We start from the raw sequence: 16,464 nt of genomic DNA on the forward strand, positions 1-16,464 counted from the left end.
CACTCACACACACACACACACACACACACACACACGCGCGCCGCTCACACACACACGCGCCGCTCACACAAACACACACGCCGCTCACACACACACAAACACCGCTCTCACACACGCACGCCGCTCACACGCACGCCGCTCTCACACACGCACGCCTCTCACACGCACACCGCTCTCACACACACACGCGCCGCACACACGCGCCGCTCACACACACACGCGCCGCTCACACACACACACACGCACGCCGCTCACACACACACACGCACGCCGCTCACACGCCGCTCACACACGCACACCTCTCTCACGCTCCGCATTAACGCGCCGCTCTCACACACACACCGCTTGCGCACACACCCACACCGCTCTCACACACACACACACACCGCTCTCACACACACACACCGCTCACGCGTGCCGCTCACGCGTGCCGCTCACACACACTCACACACACACACACACACACCGCTCTCGCGTGCCGCTCACACACACACACACACACCGCTCTCGCGTGCCACACACACACACACCGTTCTCACGTGCCGCTCACACACACACACACACCGCTCTCACGTGCCGCTCATACACACGCGCCGCTCACACACGCACCGCTCTCACACGCACCGCTCTCACCGCTCACACGCACCGCTCACACACACAAACACACACACACACACACACACACACACACAACGCTCACACACACACACACACACACCGCTCACACACAAACACCGCCACCGCTCACACACACCGCTCACACACACACCGCTCACACACACACCGCTCACACACACACACACAAAACGCTCACACACACACACCGCTCACACACACACACCGCTCACACACACACACCGCTCACACACGTACACGCACCGCTCACACGCACCACTCACACGCATGTACACGCACCGCTCACACACACACGCACCGCACACGCGCACCGCACACGCACAGCTCACACACACAGCTCACGCCCCGCTCTAACACACACACACACACACACAAACAGCTCACACCCACATCGCGCGCACAGACACCGCGCACAAACACGCTCACAAATGCAATGTGCACACACTCGCCGAAACACACACAAATCCAAAGAGACAGACAAATAGGAAAAGAGGAGAATGGTGGGAGAGTGGAAGTGAAGGCTCAGGTACACACAAACACTGATGCTGGTATTGATTGGTACACTCAGAGTCAGCGCAGGTACTACAGGCCACCCACTGAGTGAGAGGTTTAAAAGCAACGGGAGGGGAGAGACTAAATGAGAGGAAGAAAAGAAAGAAAAATAGAACGGTTCCCTCTGAGCTGAACAGGTATGGTGCAGGGGACCTCCAAGGGAGTGAGGAGGAAGGGACAGAGCAAATCAGCAAAGAGAAAGCAAGAGGTCAAGAAAGGAGAGAGTGAGAGAGAGAGAAAAGGAAGGGGAGAAAGAGGTAAAGGTAAGAGGTAGCCACCAGAGTGAGAGAAAGAGAAAAGCCTGCCTGTGTAGTAATGAGCACAGCAAGTGAGGCCTGGCTCAGTTCAGAGCCCCTTGATCTCATTCCATCATGAAAACCTCCCTCTACTTCCTACATTATAAATGGCCATTGCTACTTGTCAAATGACAGCACCAGCAAAATAAGGATAGGATATCTTCAAATGAAAATTCTTGCTTTAGTAGGCTACTGTATCATAAGACAAGTATTTTCTAAATCAAGCCTGTTCTGGCTGGAGTCTTTTCTAGTTCTACTGGAGGGGAGATGGGGGGGAAAAACAAACTTGTTCCGGGGAAATGTGTTGTGTGTATGACTACAGTCATATTTGCAGACTTTTATCCTCCAATAAAACATATAGCTTAAACCAAGGCTCTACAAACATGTTCCTGGAGAGCTACCCTGCTGTAGGTTCTCACTCCAACCCCTGTTCCTGAAGAGCTACCATCCTGTAGGTTCTCACTCCAACCCCTGTTGTAACTAACCTGGTTCAGCTCATCAACCAGCTAATTATTAGAATAAGGTGTGCTCGATTAGGGTTGGAGTGAAAACCTACAGGAGGGTAGCTCTGCAGGAACAGGGTTGGAGTGAAAACCTACAGGATGGTAGCTCTTCAGGAACAGGGTTGGAGTGAAAACCTACAGGATGGTAGCTCTCCAGGAACAGGGTTGGAGTGAAAACCTACAGGAAGGTAGCTCTTCAGGAACAAGTTTGGAGTCAAAACATACAAGTTAAAATAACAAGAGAAGATCAATCCTTGACTGATGGTGGAGTGGGTAATTAGTCACCCAGCGAGACCATGGAGAGATTGAAGGAGAGAGAGCGTGAGAGAGAGAGACCAAGGTTGCCAGGTAAGATCACCACCGTTACTGATACTTTGACGTAGCGTCTCCCTCCATTAGCGTTCTGTCGATACCCTTATCTACCACCATTACCTTGCTGCCGTGCGACTCATTTAGCCAGGAGTGGCTGTTAGTTTAAGCCTACGTCCCAAATGGCACCCCGTTCCCTATATAGGGCCCAAAGGGCTCTGGTCTAATGTAGTGCACTATATAGGGAATAGGGTGCCATAGGGCCTCTGGTCTAAAGTAGTGCACTATATAGGGAATAGGGTGCCATCTGGGATGAACCCCTTGAGTGTGAGATACCGCAGGGCCTATGCAGTAGTGCTGCTTTTCCTATTCGCTTCCAAGTGAAATGGTTGAAGAAATTGATGTAGGTGTGTTGACAAATTGAGGCTCTTAATGTGATTCAGTGTTGGGAGAGCCATAAACGTTAAGAAATAGAATTGGATGCAGAGTGAAGACTTTGGGAATAGAGAGGCTCGACAGGGGGGGGGTCGTATTACAAGATGAATAAGAAAACGACAGGGGAGAGAGAGAGAGAGAGGTGTTTGAAGAGCACTACTGCTACCTAGGGACGAGTGATGGGATGGTTGGCCCTGGACAATTTAAGATTGCTTGTAGGACACACTCATATTCACAGAAAATACACATAGGGGCGGGGCTGCAAGAGGAGAGGGGGAGAGAGACGACAAGCAGCGAACACTATAAAACTGGACTTTACTCGCGGCCGAGTGGCGTTTCAAAATAGTGCACACAATATGGATCTCGAGATATGGATATTGCACAGATCTATATTGCCATTTGGATGTGAATTAGATTACAGTTACACACACACACACACACACACGCGTTTTTAAGTCATGTTTTTTAAATAAAATCCTAGTGGTAGATCTCAGTTTGCATTTTGACTCAGAAAGCGACCTTGACTCAAAAAAGGTTGGTGACCATCGGTCTAGACCGTCCTCCAGTGACCACCTGTTTAAGTACAGAAGTAAATGGACAGTCTCCTTAACTCACTTTCAGCTTTATACATGTAGATGATAGATGCTAGGAGAAGCAGCTGCCGAAAGCCTGTCCAGATCCTGAAATCAAGGAGTGATTTCGGCTTGCCATGTAGATGCAATTTTTTTATGTAGATGCAATTGCAGCAAAAAGCTGTCACATAAAATAGAGATGACCACGAGGAATGTGTTGAAATCCCCCAAAACAAGTGCTAAATGACCTACAGAAGTAATTTGATGTATATTTTGAAGTGAGAAGAGATGCAGAGACAGTGAGAGACAGAGATGCAGAGACAGTGAGAGACAGAGATGCAGAGACAGTGAGACAGAGATGCAGAGACAGTGAGACAGAGATGCAGAGACAGTGAGACAGAGATGCAGAGACAGTGAGACAGAGATGCAGAGACAGTGAGAGACAGAGATGCAGAGACAGTGAGAGACAGAGATGCAGAGACAGTGAGACAGAGATGCAGAGACAGTGAGACAGAGATGCAGAGACAGTGAGACAGAGATGCAGAGACAGTGAGAGACAGAGATGCAGAGACAGTGAGACAGAGATGCAGAGACAGTGAGACAGAGATGCAGAGACAGTGAGACAGAGATGCAGAGACAGTGAGACAGAGATGCAGAGACAGTGAGACAGAGATGCAGAGACAGTGAGAGACAGAGATGCAGAGACAGTGAGACAGTGAGAGACAGAGATGCAGAGACAGTGAGACAGAGATGCAGAGACAGTGAGACAGAGATGCAGAGACAGTGAGACAGAGATGCAGAGACAGTGAGAGACAGAGATGCAGAGACAGTGAGACAGAGATGCAGAGACAGTGAGAGACAGAGATGCAGAGACAGTGAGACAGAGATGCAGAGACAGTGAGAGACAGAGATGCAGAGACAGTGAGACAGTGAGAGACAGAGACAGTGAGACAGTGAGAGACAGAGATGCAGAGACAGTGAGACAGAGATGCAGAGACAGTGAGACAGAGATGCAGAGACAGTGAGACAGAGATGCAGAGACAGTGAGACAGAGATGCAGAGACAGTGAGACAGTGAGAGACAGAGATGCAGAGACAGTGAGACAGAGATGCAGAGACAGTGAGACAGAGATGCAGAGACAGTGAGACAGTGAGAGACAGAGACAGTGAGACAGTGAGAGACAGAGATGCAGAGACAGTGAGACAGAGATGCAGAGACAGTGAGACAGAGATGCAGAGACAGTGAGACAGAGATGCAGAGACAGTGAGACAGAGATGCAGAGACAGTGAGACAGAGATGCAGAGACAGTGAGACAGAGATGCAGAGACAGTGAGAGACAGAGATGCAGAGACAGTGAGACAGTGAGAGACAGAGATGCAGAGACAGTGAGACAGTGAGAGACAGAGATGCAGAGACAGTGAGACAGAGATGCAGAGACAGTGAGACAGAGATGCAGAGACAGTGAGACAGAGATGCAGAGACAGTGAGACAGAGATGCAGAGACAGTGAGAGACAGAGATGCAGAGACAGTGAGACAGAGATGCAGAGACGCAGAGACAGTGAGACAGAGATGCAGAGACAGTGAGACAGAGATGCAGAGACAGTGAGACAGAGATGCAGAGACAGTGAGAGACAGAGATGCAGAGACAGTGAGACAGTGAGAGACAGAGACAGTGAGACAGTGAGAGACAGAGATGCAGAGACAGTGAGACAGAGATGCAGAGACAGTGAGACAGAGATGCAGAGACAGTGAGACAGAGATGCAGAGACAGTGAGAGACAGAGATGCAGAGACAGTGAGACAGAGATGCAGAGACAGTGAGACAGAGATGCAGAGACAGTGAGACAGAGATGCAGAGACAGTGAGACAGAGATGCAGAGACAGTGAGAGACAGAGATGCAGAGACAGTGAGACAGAGATGCAGAGACAGTGAGAGACAGAGATGCAGAGACAGTGAGACAGTGAGAGACAGAGACAGTGAGACAGTGAGAGACAGAGATGCAGAGACAGTGAGACAGAGATGCAGAGACAGTGAGACAGAGATGCAGAGACAGTGAGACAGAGATGCAGAGACAGTGAGACAGAGATGCAGAGACAGTGAGACAGTGAGAGACAGAGATGCAGAGACAGTGAGACAGAGATGCAGAGACAGTGAGACAGAGATGCAGAGACAGTGAGACAGTGAGAGACAGAGACAGTGAGACAGTGAGAGACAGAGATGCAGAGACAGTGAGACAGAGATGCAGAGACAGTGAGACAGAGATGCAGAGACAGTGAGACAGAGATGCAGAGACAGTGAGACAGAGATGCAGAGACAGTGAGACAGAGATGCAGAGACAGTGAGAGACAGAGATGCAGAGACAGTGAGACAGTGAGAGACAGAGATGCAGAGACAGTGAGACAGTGAGAGACAGAGATGCAAAGAAGTTAAAAGACAAATGTAGCCACTGACCAGGACTTGGGCTCTCCAAAGTGGAGGTAGTTGATACTGTAGAGATCCATGTCCTCTGTGTGCCAGGCGAAGGTGGTCTTCCACATGCCAAAGTACAGGTAGGGAGTGTTCACCCCCTCGATCACAATGCCACACTCCTGCTCCACCATGTCCAGCAGCGTGTTCAGGTGGCCGATGTTCCACTCACTGATCTCCTGGAAACACACAGACAGAGGAGGGGGGGGGGGGGGGGGGGGTGAATACGGTGACCCAATGAAAGCATATTGGCTACATTTAAAAAATAAATTGAATGAAAAAAAAGCCATGCCTATAGACATGGAGTTAAACTGTTTGTTTGTCACAATTGTACTTCAGCTAGTCTTATACCAGTGCATAACATAGCTAGCTATACTACTATGAGGACTAAGATTGCCATTGATGTTCAAGGCCATGTAGTAATACATGTTCACCACCAGATGGTATTAAGGCCACATCACATGAAGACATGATATTTCAGCTATTTTTAATTAAAACTTCTCAACAGGTGTTACCGTCGTGTACTTAGTACTAAGGAATTCCACACCATTTGTAACTTTAGTGCATTCTTAAAGTAATCAGACCACTTCCCCTTTTCCACATTTGGTTAAGTTACAGCCTTATTCTAAAATGGATTAATTACAAAATGTCCTCCATCTACACACATAATGACGAAGCGATAACAGGTTATAATTTTTTGCTAATTTAGTAAAAAATTAAAACGGAAATACCTTCCTTCTATACATACGTACTCAGACCATTTGTTAAGAGACTCTAAATTGAGCTCAGCATCCTGTTTCCATTGATCGTCCTTGAGATGTTTCTACAACTTCATTAGAGCCCTACTGTGGTAAATTCAATTGATTGGAAATGATTTGGAAAGGCACACAGCTGTCTATATAAGGTCCCACAGTTGACAGAGCATGTCAGAGCAAAAACCAAGCCATGAGGTCGAAGGAATTGTCCATAGAGCTCTGAGACAGGATTGTGTCGAGCCACAGATCTGGGGAAGGGTACGAAAACATTTCTGCAGCATTGAAGGTCCCCAAGAACAGTGGCCTCCATCATTCTTAAATGGAAGTAGTTTAAAACCAGCAAGACTCTTCCTAGAGCTGGCTACCAGGACAAACTGAGCAATCGGGGAAGATGGGCCTGGGTCAGGGAGGTGACCAAGAACCCGATGGTCACTCTGACAGAGCTCCTCTGTGGAGATCGGAGAACCTTCCGGAAAGACAACCATCTCTGCAACATTCCACCAAGCAAGACTTTATAGTGGAGTGGAGGACACTCCTCAGTAAAAAGCACATGACAGCTTGTTAGAGTTTGCCAAAAGGCACCTAAAGGATTCTCAGACCATGGGAAACAAGATTCTTTGGTCTGATGAAAGCAAGATTGAACTTTGTTGTGGGGATGTTTTTCAGTGGCAGGGAAGGGGAGACTAGTCAGGATTGAGGGAAAGATGAATGGAGCAGAGTACTGAGAGATCTGGCAGGGTAGCCTAGTGGTTAGAGTGTTGGACTAGTAACCGAAAGGTTGCAAGATCGAATCCCCGAGCTGACATGGTACAAATGTGTCGTTCTGCCCCTGAACAAGGCAGTTAACCCACTGTTCCTAGGCCATCATTGAAAATAAGAATTTGTTCTTAACCGATGGCTGGGTTAAATAAAAAAGTATTTTAAAAAATCCTTGATGAAAACCTGCTCCAGAGAGCTCAGGACCTCAGACTGGGGCCAAGGTTCACCTCCCAACAGCACAATGACCCTAAGCACACAGCCAAGACAACGCAGGAGTGGCTTCGGGACAAGTCTCTGAATGTCCATGAGTGGCCCAGCCAGAGCCCGGACTTGAACCTGATCGAACATCTCTGGAGAGACCTGAAAATAGCTGTGCAGCGACGCTCCCCAGCCAACCTGACAGAGCTTGAGAGGATCTGCAGAGAAGAATGGGGAAAAACTCCCCAAATAAAGGTGTGCTAAGCTTGTAGCGTCATACCCAAGAAGACCCGAGACTGTAATCGCTGCCGAAGGTGCTTCAACAAAGTACTGGGTAAAGGGTCTGAATACATGCAAACATTATTTTTTTTTTTAACTGTTTTTGCTTTGTCATTATGGGATATTGTTTGTAGATTGATGAGCGGCAGGAAAAAAACTATTTAATCCCTTTTATAATAAAACGTGGAAAAGGTGAAGGAGTCTGAATACTTTCCGAATCCAGGGTCGTGTTCAGATGGCGTGAAACAGAAGAAAACAGTAACAGGGAGGTAAGCACTATTTGAACTTGTCCCATAAGAAACACGTTACTAATGTTCACAATCCATGTGCAGCCCTGCCAACCCTGTCCAACTTTTTAAGAGTACCAGACGCGTGCAGGAACGCAACCCCCCCGCCGCCAAGACGTTCATATTTATTTTTCATTATACTTTTGTAATGCTTTTTGTGACGTGGATAATAATGACAGTTACAGTCTATCAGGTTGCGTGATCCTCGTAATGTTAAGTGGAAAAATGTTCCCTAACATTAACTTGAAACAATTAGTGTTTACCTTTCCACAACACACTGAGTCGAAAAGGGATTTGTCCATGTGTTGACGTACAGCTGACAGTGGGCAAACTCAGTATGACAACAAACAGGAGGGGCAGACATGGGGTAGCTAGTCGAACAATTATATATTCATCTCCATGTCCGTTGATAAAAACTCTGTACATGTCTGTGTGTTGCAGCTCGACAATCGGGATATTAGATTTACTCAGTGGATTTATTTTTTTATAAAAAATATATGTATCAGCCCATTTTCATTTATGCGTACTTTTAACTCGGATCGTACATGGCCAGAGAATTTTGGTACGCAAAATGCATGCATGTTCGCAGGTCTGCATGTCTAATAAGTAAGGCTTGTTCCTGGGCTGACTTACGGAGTCATAGATGGAGCCGCTGACGTCAGCCCCGTAGATTGGAGACACAAAGGTGAGGTTCTTCCAGTACTTCCTCTCCAGGTCGTCAAAGTCCTTGTGTCGGGGAGTACAGTACCTGGGAGTGGAGGGGAGAGAGGTCTATAGTTCACCAGACAGATATTAAATGAGAAAGGCAGTGAAACAGGTGATAAAAGGCAACCCAATAATATCAATGGAAAAGTGATAAATCAAAGGTTCACAATCATACTGTGCCATTTGTAATGGTTTCAACTCTTCATAACTGTGGTAACCTAAATTGCTGTGATTGGGAAAGAAAACATTTTATATAAAATTTGTTTTTAAACTACAAAAAAAAAAAAATAATGTAAACTGGGAGAATAAATTATTCTTTAGTTTTCACTGTGAAAAAAAAAAAACTGTCTCTGATCATAACAGTAATGTATCTTCTTCATTATTCTGAATGGGTCTCGATGGGTGTAGAATGTCTGGGAGCTGGGTGATGTGAGGTCCTACTTTCTGCTGTTGGCCAGTTGGCGGTACTCCCCCACAGTCATGGACTTCTTCTGGATGTTGTACTGGGTAAAGAGGCCTGACTGGCCCGTCACCACCTGCATGATGGGAGCAGGGATCGTCATCTCCTCAATGACGTCATATGACTTCCGTGGCTTCCAGCCCTTGGGGGGAATCACCTGCAAGAAGGGCAGGATGGAGGGAGGAAATGTGAAAGTGAGTGAGTGAGGATGTGAGGGGGCGAGAGTGAAAGAAAGGGAAAAGAGACAACCGTGACCAAGTGAGATGGAGAGGCAATAACAATACAAGGATGAATTATTAGTGTTTGGCAATTTAAACTAAACTGTCCTGATGTGTGTGTACCTTCGCCAGGCCTGCGCGGTGTGCTCCTTGAGTCTCCATGTAGGCAATGTATTTGGCAAAGTCCTTGAATTCCTCCATGGTGGGCCGGAATGTCATGATCTTACAACCTGGATTCATTACTGGGACCGGAGCTGAATCTGCAGCTAGTTCTGGGGCTGTATCTGGTGTTAGCTCAGGGGGTAATTCTGGGGCTGGAGAGGAATCTGCTGCTAGTTCTGGGGACATGTCTGGTGCAGGATCTTGGCCCATGTCTGGTGCTTCCAGCGACATGGTGGCAGGTAGAACTGGAAATAGAAAGGAATGACAGCGAATAGAATAAAAAAAGCAATACATTTGTATTTATTTTTTTACCTTTATTTAACTAGGTAAGTCAGTTAAGAACACATTTTTATTTACAATGACGGCCTACCCTGACGACACTGGGCCAATTGTGCGCCGCCCTATGAGACTCCCAATCACGGCCGGATGCGATACAGCCTGGATTCTAACCAGGGACTGTAGTGATGCCTCTAGCACTGTGATGCCGTGTCTAAGACTGCTGCGCCACCCGGGAGCCCAATAAGGCACCGACAGACCTGGGTTCATATGTATCTAGTCTCGAAAACCCCACCCTAGGTAACAGTGACTACGGCACAGGTTGCCAAACGGCAAATGTTTCAGTTTATTACACATCAGCCTGACAGTACATTCAAAAGCATTTCAAACTGAAGGAAGTATGGTTTTTGAAATGCATCAGAAAAGGTATTGAGACGTTTAGGCAATAATTTTGTAGGATTTTCTAGGTGGGGAAATAACAATCAGTAGCTATGTGTCCTTGGCGACAGATTTTCATGCGAATATTCTAAGAGCTGCATAAATAACATTTTACTTTTTTTTTTTTTTTATTCAACCAGAGATGCGTTTCTATCAAATTGACTTGTTGCTGATAAAAGTGTGTGATGACGTGGTGCCAAAAATATATATATATTTCCATCGCATTTTCAACTCTACTATAGGTTGTCACTAAACATGTTGCATTATTAATGTAATGGCGGCTGTTTAACGGGCGCATGACTAGGGCTGTCCCAGACAACAACAAAAAATTATAGGTCGACCGAGAGCAATCGAGAGAACAGGTCGACATTTTTAAACGTGTATTTTACCACATATAGACAGACGCTATGTATTTAAATAAAATCAACTATACTGGGAAAATATATCAAACGCAACAAGTAAAGTGTTAGTCCCATATTACATGAGCTGAAATAAAAAGATGTCAGAAATGTTCCATACAAACAAAAAGCGTATTTATTTCAAATTCTGTGCACAAATGTGTTCACATCGCTGTTAGTGAATATTTGCCAACAACCTAACAGGTGTGGCATATCAAGATGCTGATTAAACAGCATGATCATTACACAGGTGTGACTTGTTCTGGGGACAATAAAAGGCCACTCTAAAATGAGCAGTTTTGTTACACAACACAAAGCCACAGATATCTCAAGTTAAGGGAGTTTACAATTGGCATGCTGACTGCATGCATATCCACCAGAGCTGTTGCCAGAGAATGAGAATTTAATGTTCATTTATTTACCATGTTTTAGTGAATTTGGCAGTACATCCAACCGGCCTCATAACCGCAGACCACGTGTATGGAGTCGTGTGGGCAAGCGGTTTGCGGATGTTAACGTTGTGAACAGAGTGCCCTATGTTGGCGGTGGTGTTATGGTATACGCAGGTATAAGTTACGTGCAATGAACACAGTTGCATTTTATCTATGGCAATTTAAATGCACAGAGATACCGTGATGAGTTCCTGAGGCCCATTGTCGCGCCATTAATCCGCCCACATCACCTCATGTTTCAGCATGATAATGCACAGCCACATGTCGCAAGGATCTGTACACAATTCCTGGAAGACGAAAATGTACCAGTTCTTCAATGGCCCGCATACACACCAGACATGTCGCCCATTGAGCATGTTCGGGATCTTTTCTATCAACGTGTACGCCAGCATTTTCCAGTTCCTGACCATATCCAGCAACTTCACACAGCCATTGAAGGAGTGGGACAACATTCCACAGGCCACAATCAACTGACTGATCAACTCTATGCAAATGAGATGTGTACCGCTGCATGAGGCAAAAGCTGTCTGTGACACGCAGATGCATATCTGTATTCCCAGGCAAGTGAAATACATAGAATAAGGGCCTAATGATTTTTGGGGGCAAATGACTGGATTTCCTTATGTACTAAGTCAGTAAAATCTTTGAAATTGTTGCGTTTATATTTTTGTTCAGTATGAATGCAGTAAACTTGTGCAACACGTTAGGACATAAAACGGATCGCGTTCTTCATTTCACTTGTCACATTATGAAGCTTACCGTAGTTCTCCAGAACCGTTGAGCCAGTCACGTGTTTGTTTGCAAATAGCACAAAGGGACACAGCGGGAGCAGAGTCCAGCTGTGTATTGACTTGGGTCGCGTTTTATATTGAAAGTCAACCTTGCTTTTTGCTTCAATAAAAAAAATTCAGGGACGTGCAACTATAGTTTTCCTTCATATAAAACACAGTGCAAAACAATAAGTAGAAAATAGCTTCATTTTCATCAGATAACAGAAGTGTAACGCTATATGGTTGGAAGCCACACGAGTAAATAAGCTTAATGTTTTTGCATGGCCATCATCTTGTTCATGTTTATCATAGAAATAATGTAGCCAGCTACATTTCATAAAGGTTTTTTTTTTGTTTAAAAAAAGGTAATCTTTAAATTTTACCAGCGAAAAGTAGGCTGGCTACACCAAGAAAAGTACAAGAGAAAAGTAGCTCCACTTCCTTCAGTCAGAGCGCTGTCTGCTGACAGAATGCCTGTTTGTGAATTTGCATCTGAGTGGAGAAATGCAACTGAAGCATGAAATTAGTCTGATGACGAGCAGAAATTACAAGAAGCATTTTAGACCTGCGCTTCCAAACGCAGCAAGTTATTTATTATGCATTTTATTTTTATTGCGTGAAAAACATTTCTGCATTAACGCGATCCTTAAGTTTAACCTGATAGTCATCTAAGAAACTAACTGAAATAATGTGACGGGTATAATATAGTGTTCGCTTTCTGAGGTGTTTGCGAAATTAATGCCCGTTGGATGAGTTGTGTACATCTGCCACTGCTAGATTTCCTTGCGTTTATTTCCTCTCTTCTAGCAGTGAAGGAAAAGCAGCCAACAAGTGCTCATTATATGTGGGAAATCCTTCAAGACGCCCTAGCGACACCACAGGCACGGCGTGTACACACGCTGCTTCAGAGACAGTAGTTCTTCCTTCAGACAAGCATGCGACAAAACTTTGTTCATTTGCACAATGTCTCGTTCACATTTGCTCGTTTAGGCTCATTAGCATTTTTAGCTAGCAGCCTCCGTGGATATTCGATATTACGTATGCTAATTTTGTTAGCATTCTGGTAGATACCCAATAGACGTGTTAGCTGTTTTTGCGACCCTTGTGTAATAAACCTGTAATACCGTAAATCCAGAGATGAGAGAAGGACGGTATGACAAATTCTGTTTCCCGCGGGGCCTAATCAGTAGGCTATTAAACAAAGACTCAAACTGGCAACAGGAGCAGGATCTGTCTTATTACTGTAGATATACTGTACCAGTCAAAAGATTGGACACCTACTCATTCAAGGGTTTTTCCTTTATTTTTCATTTTTTTCTACATTGTAGAATAAGACATCAAACTATGAAATAACACATGGAATCATGTAGTAACCAAAAAAAAGTGTTGAATCAAAATATATTTTAGATTCTTCAAAGTAGCCACACTTTGCCTTGACGACAGCTTATCACACTCTTGGCATGCTCTCATCCAGCTTCACCGGGAAAGCTTTTCCAACTGTCTTGAAGGAGTTCCCACACATAATGAGCACTTGTTGGCTGCTTTTCCTTCACTCTGCATTCCAAAACATTTCAATTGGGTTGAGGTCAGGTGATTGTGGGGAGGCCAGGTCATCTGATGCAGCACTCCATCACTATCCTTCTTGGTCAAATAGCCCTTACACAGCCTGGAGGTGTGTTGGGTTATTGTCCCGTTGAAAAACAAATGATGGTCCCACTAAGCGCAAACCAGATGGGATGGCATATCGCTGCAGAATGTTGTGGTAGTCATGCTGGTTAACTGTGCTTTGAATTCTAAATAAGTCGGCAACAATGTCACCAGCAAAGCACCCCCACATCACACCACCTCCATGCTTCACGGTGGTGACTACATATGCAGAGATCATCCGTTCACCTACTCTGCGTCTCAAAGACACGGCGGTTGGAACCAAAAACCCCAGACCAAAATAAGATTTCCACGGGTCTAATGTCCATTGCTTGTGTTTCTTGGCCCAAGCAAGTCTCTCCTCCTTATTGGTGTCCTTTGGTAGTGGCTTCTATGCAGCAATTTGACCATGAAGGCCTGCTTCACGCAGTCTACTCTGAACAGTTGATGTTGAGATGTGTCTGTTACTTAAACTCTGAAGCATTTATATGGACTGCAATTTAACTGTGCAATTTCTGAAGCTGGTAACTAATGAACTTATCCTCTGCAGCAGAGGTAACTCTGGGACTTCCTTTCCTGTGGTGGTCCTCATGAGAGCCAGTTTTATCATAGTGCTTGATGGTTTTTGCGACTGCACTTAAAGCTCTAATAAACTTATGAAGCTCTTAACATTTTCAGGATTGACTGACCTTCATGTCTTAAAGTAATTATGGACTGTTGTTTCTCTTTGCTTATTTGAGCTGTTCTTGCCATAAAATGGACTTGGGTCTTTTACCAAATAGGGCCATCTTCTGTATACCCCCCTACCTTGTCACAACACAACTGATTGGCTCAAATGCATTAAGGAAAGAAATTCCACAAATGTACTTTTAACAAGTGACTACCTCATGATCTGGTTGAGAGAATGCCAAACGTGTGCAAAGCGTGGCTATTTTGAAGAATCTAAAATATATTTAAATTTGATTCCATGTGTTATTTCATAGTTTTGATGTCTTCACTATTATTTTACAATGTAAAAAATAGTAAAAACCCTGGAGTGAGTAAGTGTGTCCAAACGTTTGACTGGTACTAATATAATACCCAACGTTATTAGAAAAACATTTAAAATCCAATATCAAAAACACTGGTCTTTCCTGTCAGTTCTTCACACACTGATTTTATTGCCTACATTTTACCATTTAAATTCTTAACTTATTTTACTTATTGTTTCACCTCTCCAAGGGTCTTTAAACTGAGTAATACGTGTGTTCTTAAATTCACTCTTTTATACACTTTTCTGAGTGATACATAAAACTATGGCAGGACGCACGTAGACAGTATACAGCTGGCTTTGTCAAAAACAAAGACAGGGGAACTTAGCCAATATCTGGCTAGCTAGCCAACTAGCTACACAAACTGAAACTAGCAATTGTATTAGTACACTGATAAAACTGGCACATTGATCCCACTAGCTATTCACCATGCATTTTACCGTGTGGCTCAGTTGGTAGAGCATGGCACCTGTAACGCCAGGGGTGTGGGTTCGATTCCCATTGGGGACCAGTACCAACAAATAGGAAAATGTATGCACTCACTACTGTAAATCACTCTGGATAAGAGTGTCTGCTAAATTACTCAACTGTAAACTCACAGGAATAACGCTCAAGGTATTTGTAGCATACGTTAGCTATCAAGTATTTCAAGGTAATGTTTGTGTGTTCGATTCCCACTGGAGACCAGTACCAACAAATAGGAAAATGTATGCACTCACTACTGTAAATCACTCTGGATAAGAGTGTCTGCTAAATTACTCAACTGTAAACTCACAGGAATAACGCTCAAGGTATTTGTAGCATTTCTAGCAAGTATTTCAAGATAATGTTAGCAAGCACAAAGTGATTTTCGGCGCAGGTTAGGACAGCATTTTCGCTAACCATTTCCCCAAACTTAACCTCAGTATCCTAACCTGCTGCGTAAATTTTCCAAACCTGCTACGAAAAAGTAACGAAGTGTTTCGCAGCTAAACTAGTTACAGTAAGTTAATTGTTCGCCTGCAAGCGTATGCTGGCCGTCGTGACACAGGCAGCTAGCAAGCAAACTCGATATTCAGAATTAACAGTAGCTACTAAGCTAGGAAAATAGTGCATGCTATGGATCGATCAAAAAACGACTGTGTAACGTTAGTGTCACTTATGTCAGCACTGCATGCTAGCTATATGGGTGTCCGATGTATGCAATTAAAACTAGTTAAGTTAGCCCGCGCCTAGAAACATCACGAAATGTTATGTAGTTAACGTAGCTAGTTAATAATAGTTGTAAGCTAACACCAATTTCAACTGTCGAGAATGGCCGTTTTGGGAGTTTTGACAGCCAGTCAGTCCTCCGCTCGCAGGCTGCCTTCCCCCATTCCATCCATACAAGTCAACAAAACAGGCACCGTCGCTGGCTAACTAGCTAGCTACAACTGTTTAGATCACATCGGAAATAACACGTATCTAGGTGCATTTGAGCCCCCCAAAAATAAGCAAATCATTCAACATTACCTCCTGCAGCAAAATATGTTCCTTTTCTTTATTTTACTCAATCGATGTTTCACGTTTTATAAAATCCACACACGATCGATTATCTTTTAGAGCTTTAGCTAGCTGGTTGCATACAGGAGAGCTAGGCCTCACGCCTCCTTCACGACGTTTCAGCTCAGTGATTGGCCAGATTAGGTTTGTAGGCGTTCACTGGATACGTTCTATGGATTTGTTTGGATGACCTCGTTGATAGATTGCTATATGAACCAATAAGGCAGAACGAACTGGGCAGCACATTTTCCGGTTGTGAAAAGGGTTAACCTCCAGGAAGCGTCATTTTACGATATCAAAACGAAAATGTTACCAAGATGGGTCGTCACTAGTTACCCCAG

At 44.7% G+C, this 16,464-nt stretch overlaps 1 protein-coding gene across 2 annotated transcripts in view; it reads right to left on the reverse strand.

The window, feature by feature from the left end:
* Window positions 1-16,256, reverse strand: part of LOC139420304 (lysine-specific demethylase 4B-like) — an 86,280-nt gene extending 70,024 nt beyond the window's left edge. The window contains exons 1-5 of one of the 2 annotated variants that reach the window (XM_071170290.1): window positions 16,094-16,256; window positions 9,555-9,838; window positions 9,195-9,370; window positions 8,682-8,796; window positions 5,756-5,949 (exon numbers count right to left, since the gene is read on the reverse strand). In XM_071170290.1, the coding sequence (XP_071026391.1) occupies window positions 5,756-5,949; window positions 8,682-8,796; window positions 9,195-9,370; window positions 9,555-9,824 (755 nt within the window). In that variant the 5' untranslated portion in view covers window positions 9,825-9,838; window positions 16,094-16,256. Of the gene's footprint in view, window positions 1-5,755; window positions 5,950-8,681; window positions 8,797-9,194; window positions 9,371-9,554; window positions 9,839-11,127; window positions 11,664-16,093 lie in introns of those variants that run through there. The other variant, XM_071170377.1, reaches the window with a different exon arrangement.
* Window positions 16,257-16,464: the final 208 nt, after the last annotated feature.

Source organism: Oncorhynchus clarkii, chromosome 1 (genome assembly GCF_045791955.1).
Source record: "Oncorhynchus clarkii lewisi isolate Uvic-CL-2024 chromosome 1, UVic_Ocla_1.0, whole genome shotgun sequence".
Taxonomy (NCBI): Eukaryota; Metazoa; Chordata; class Actinopteri; order Salmoniformes; family Salmonidae; genus Oncorhynchus; species Oncorhynchus clarkii.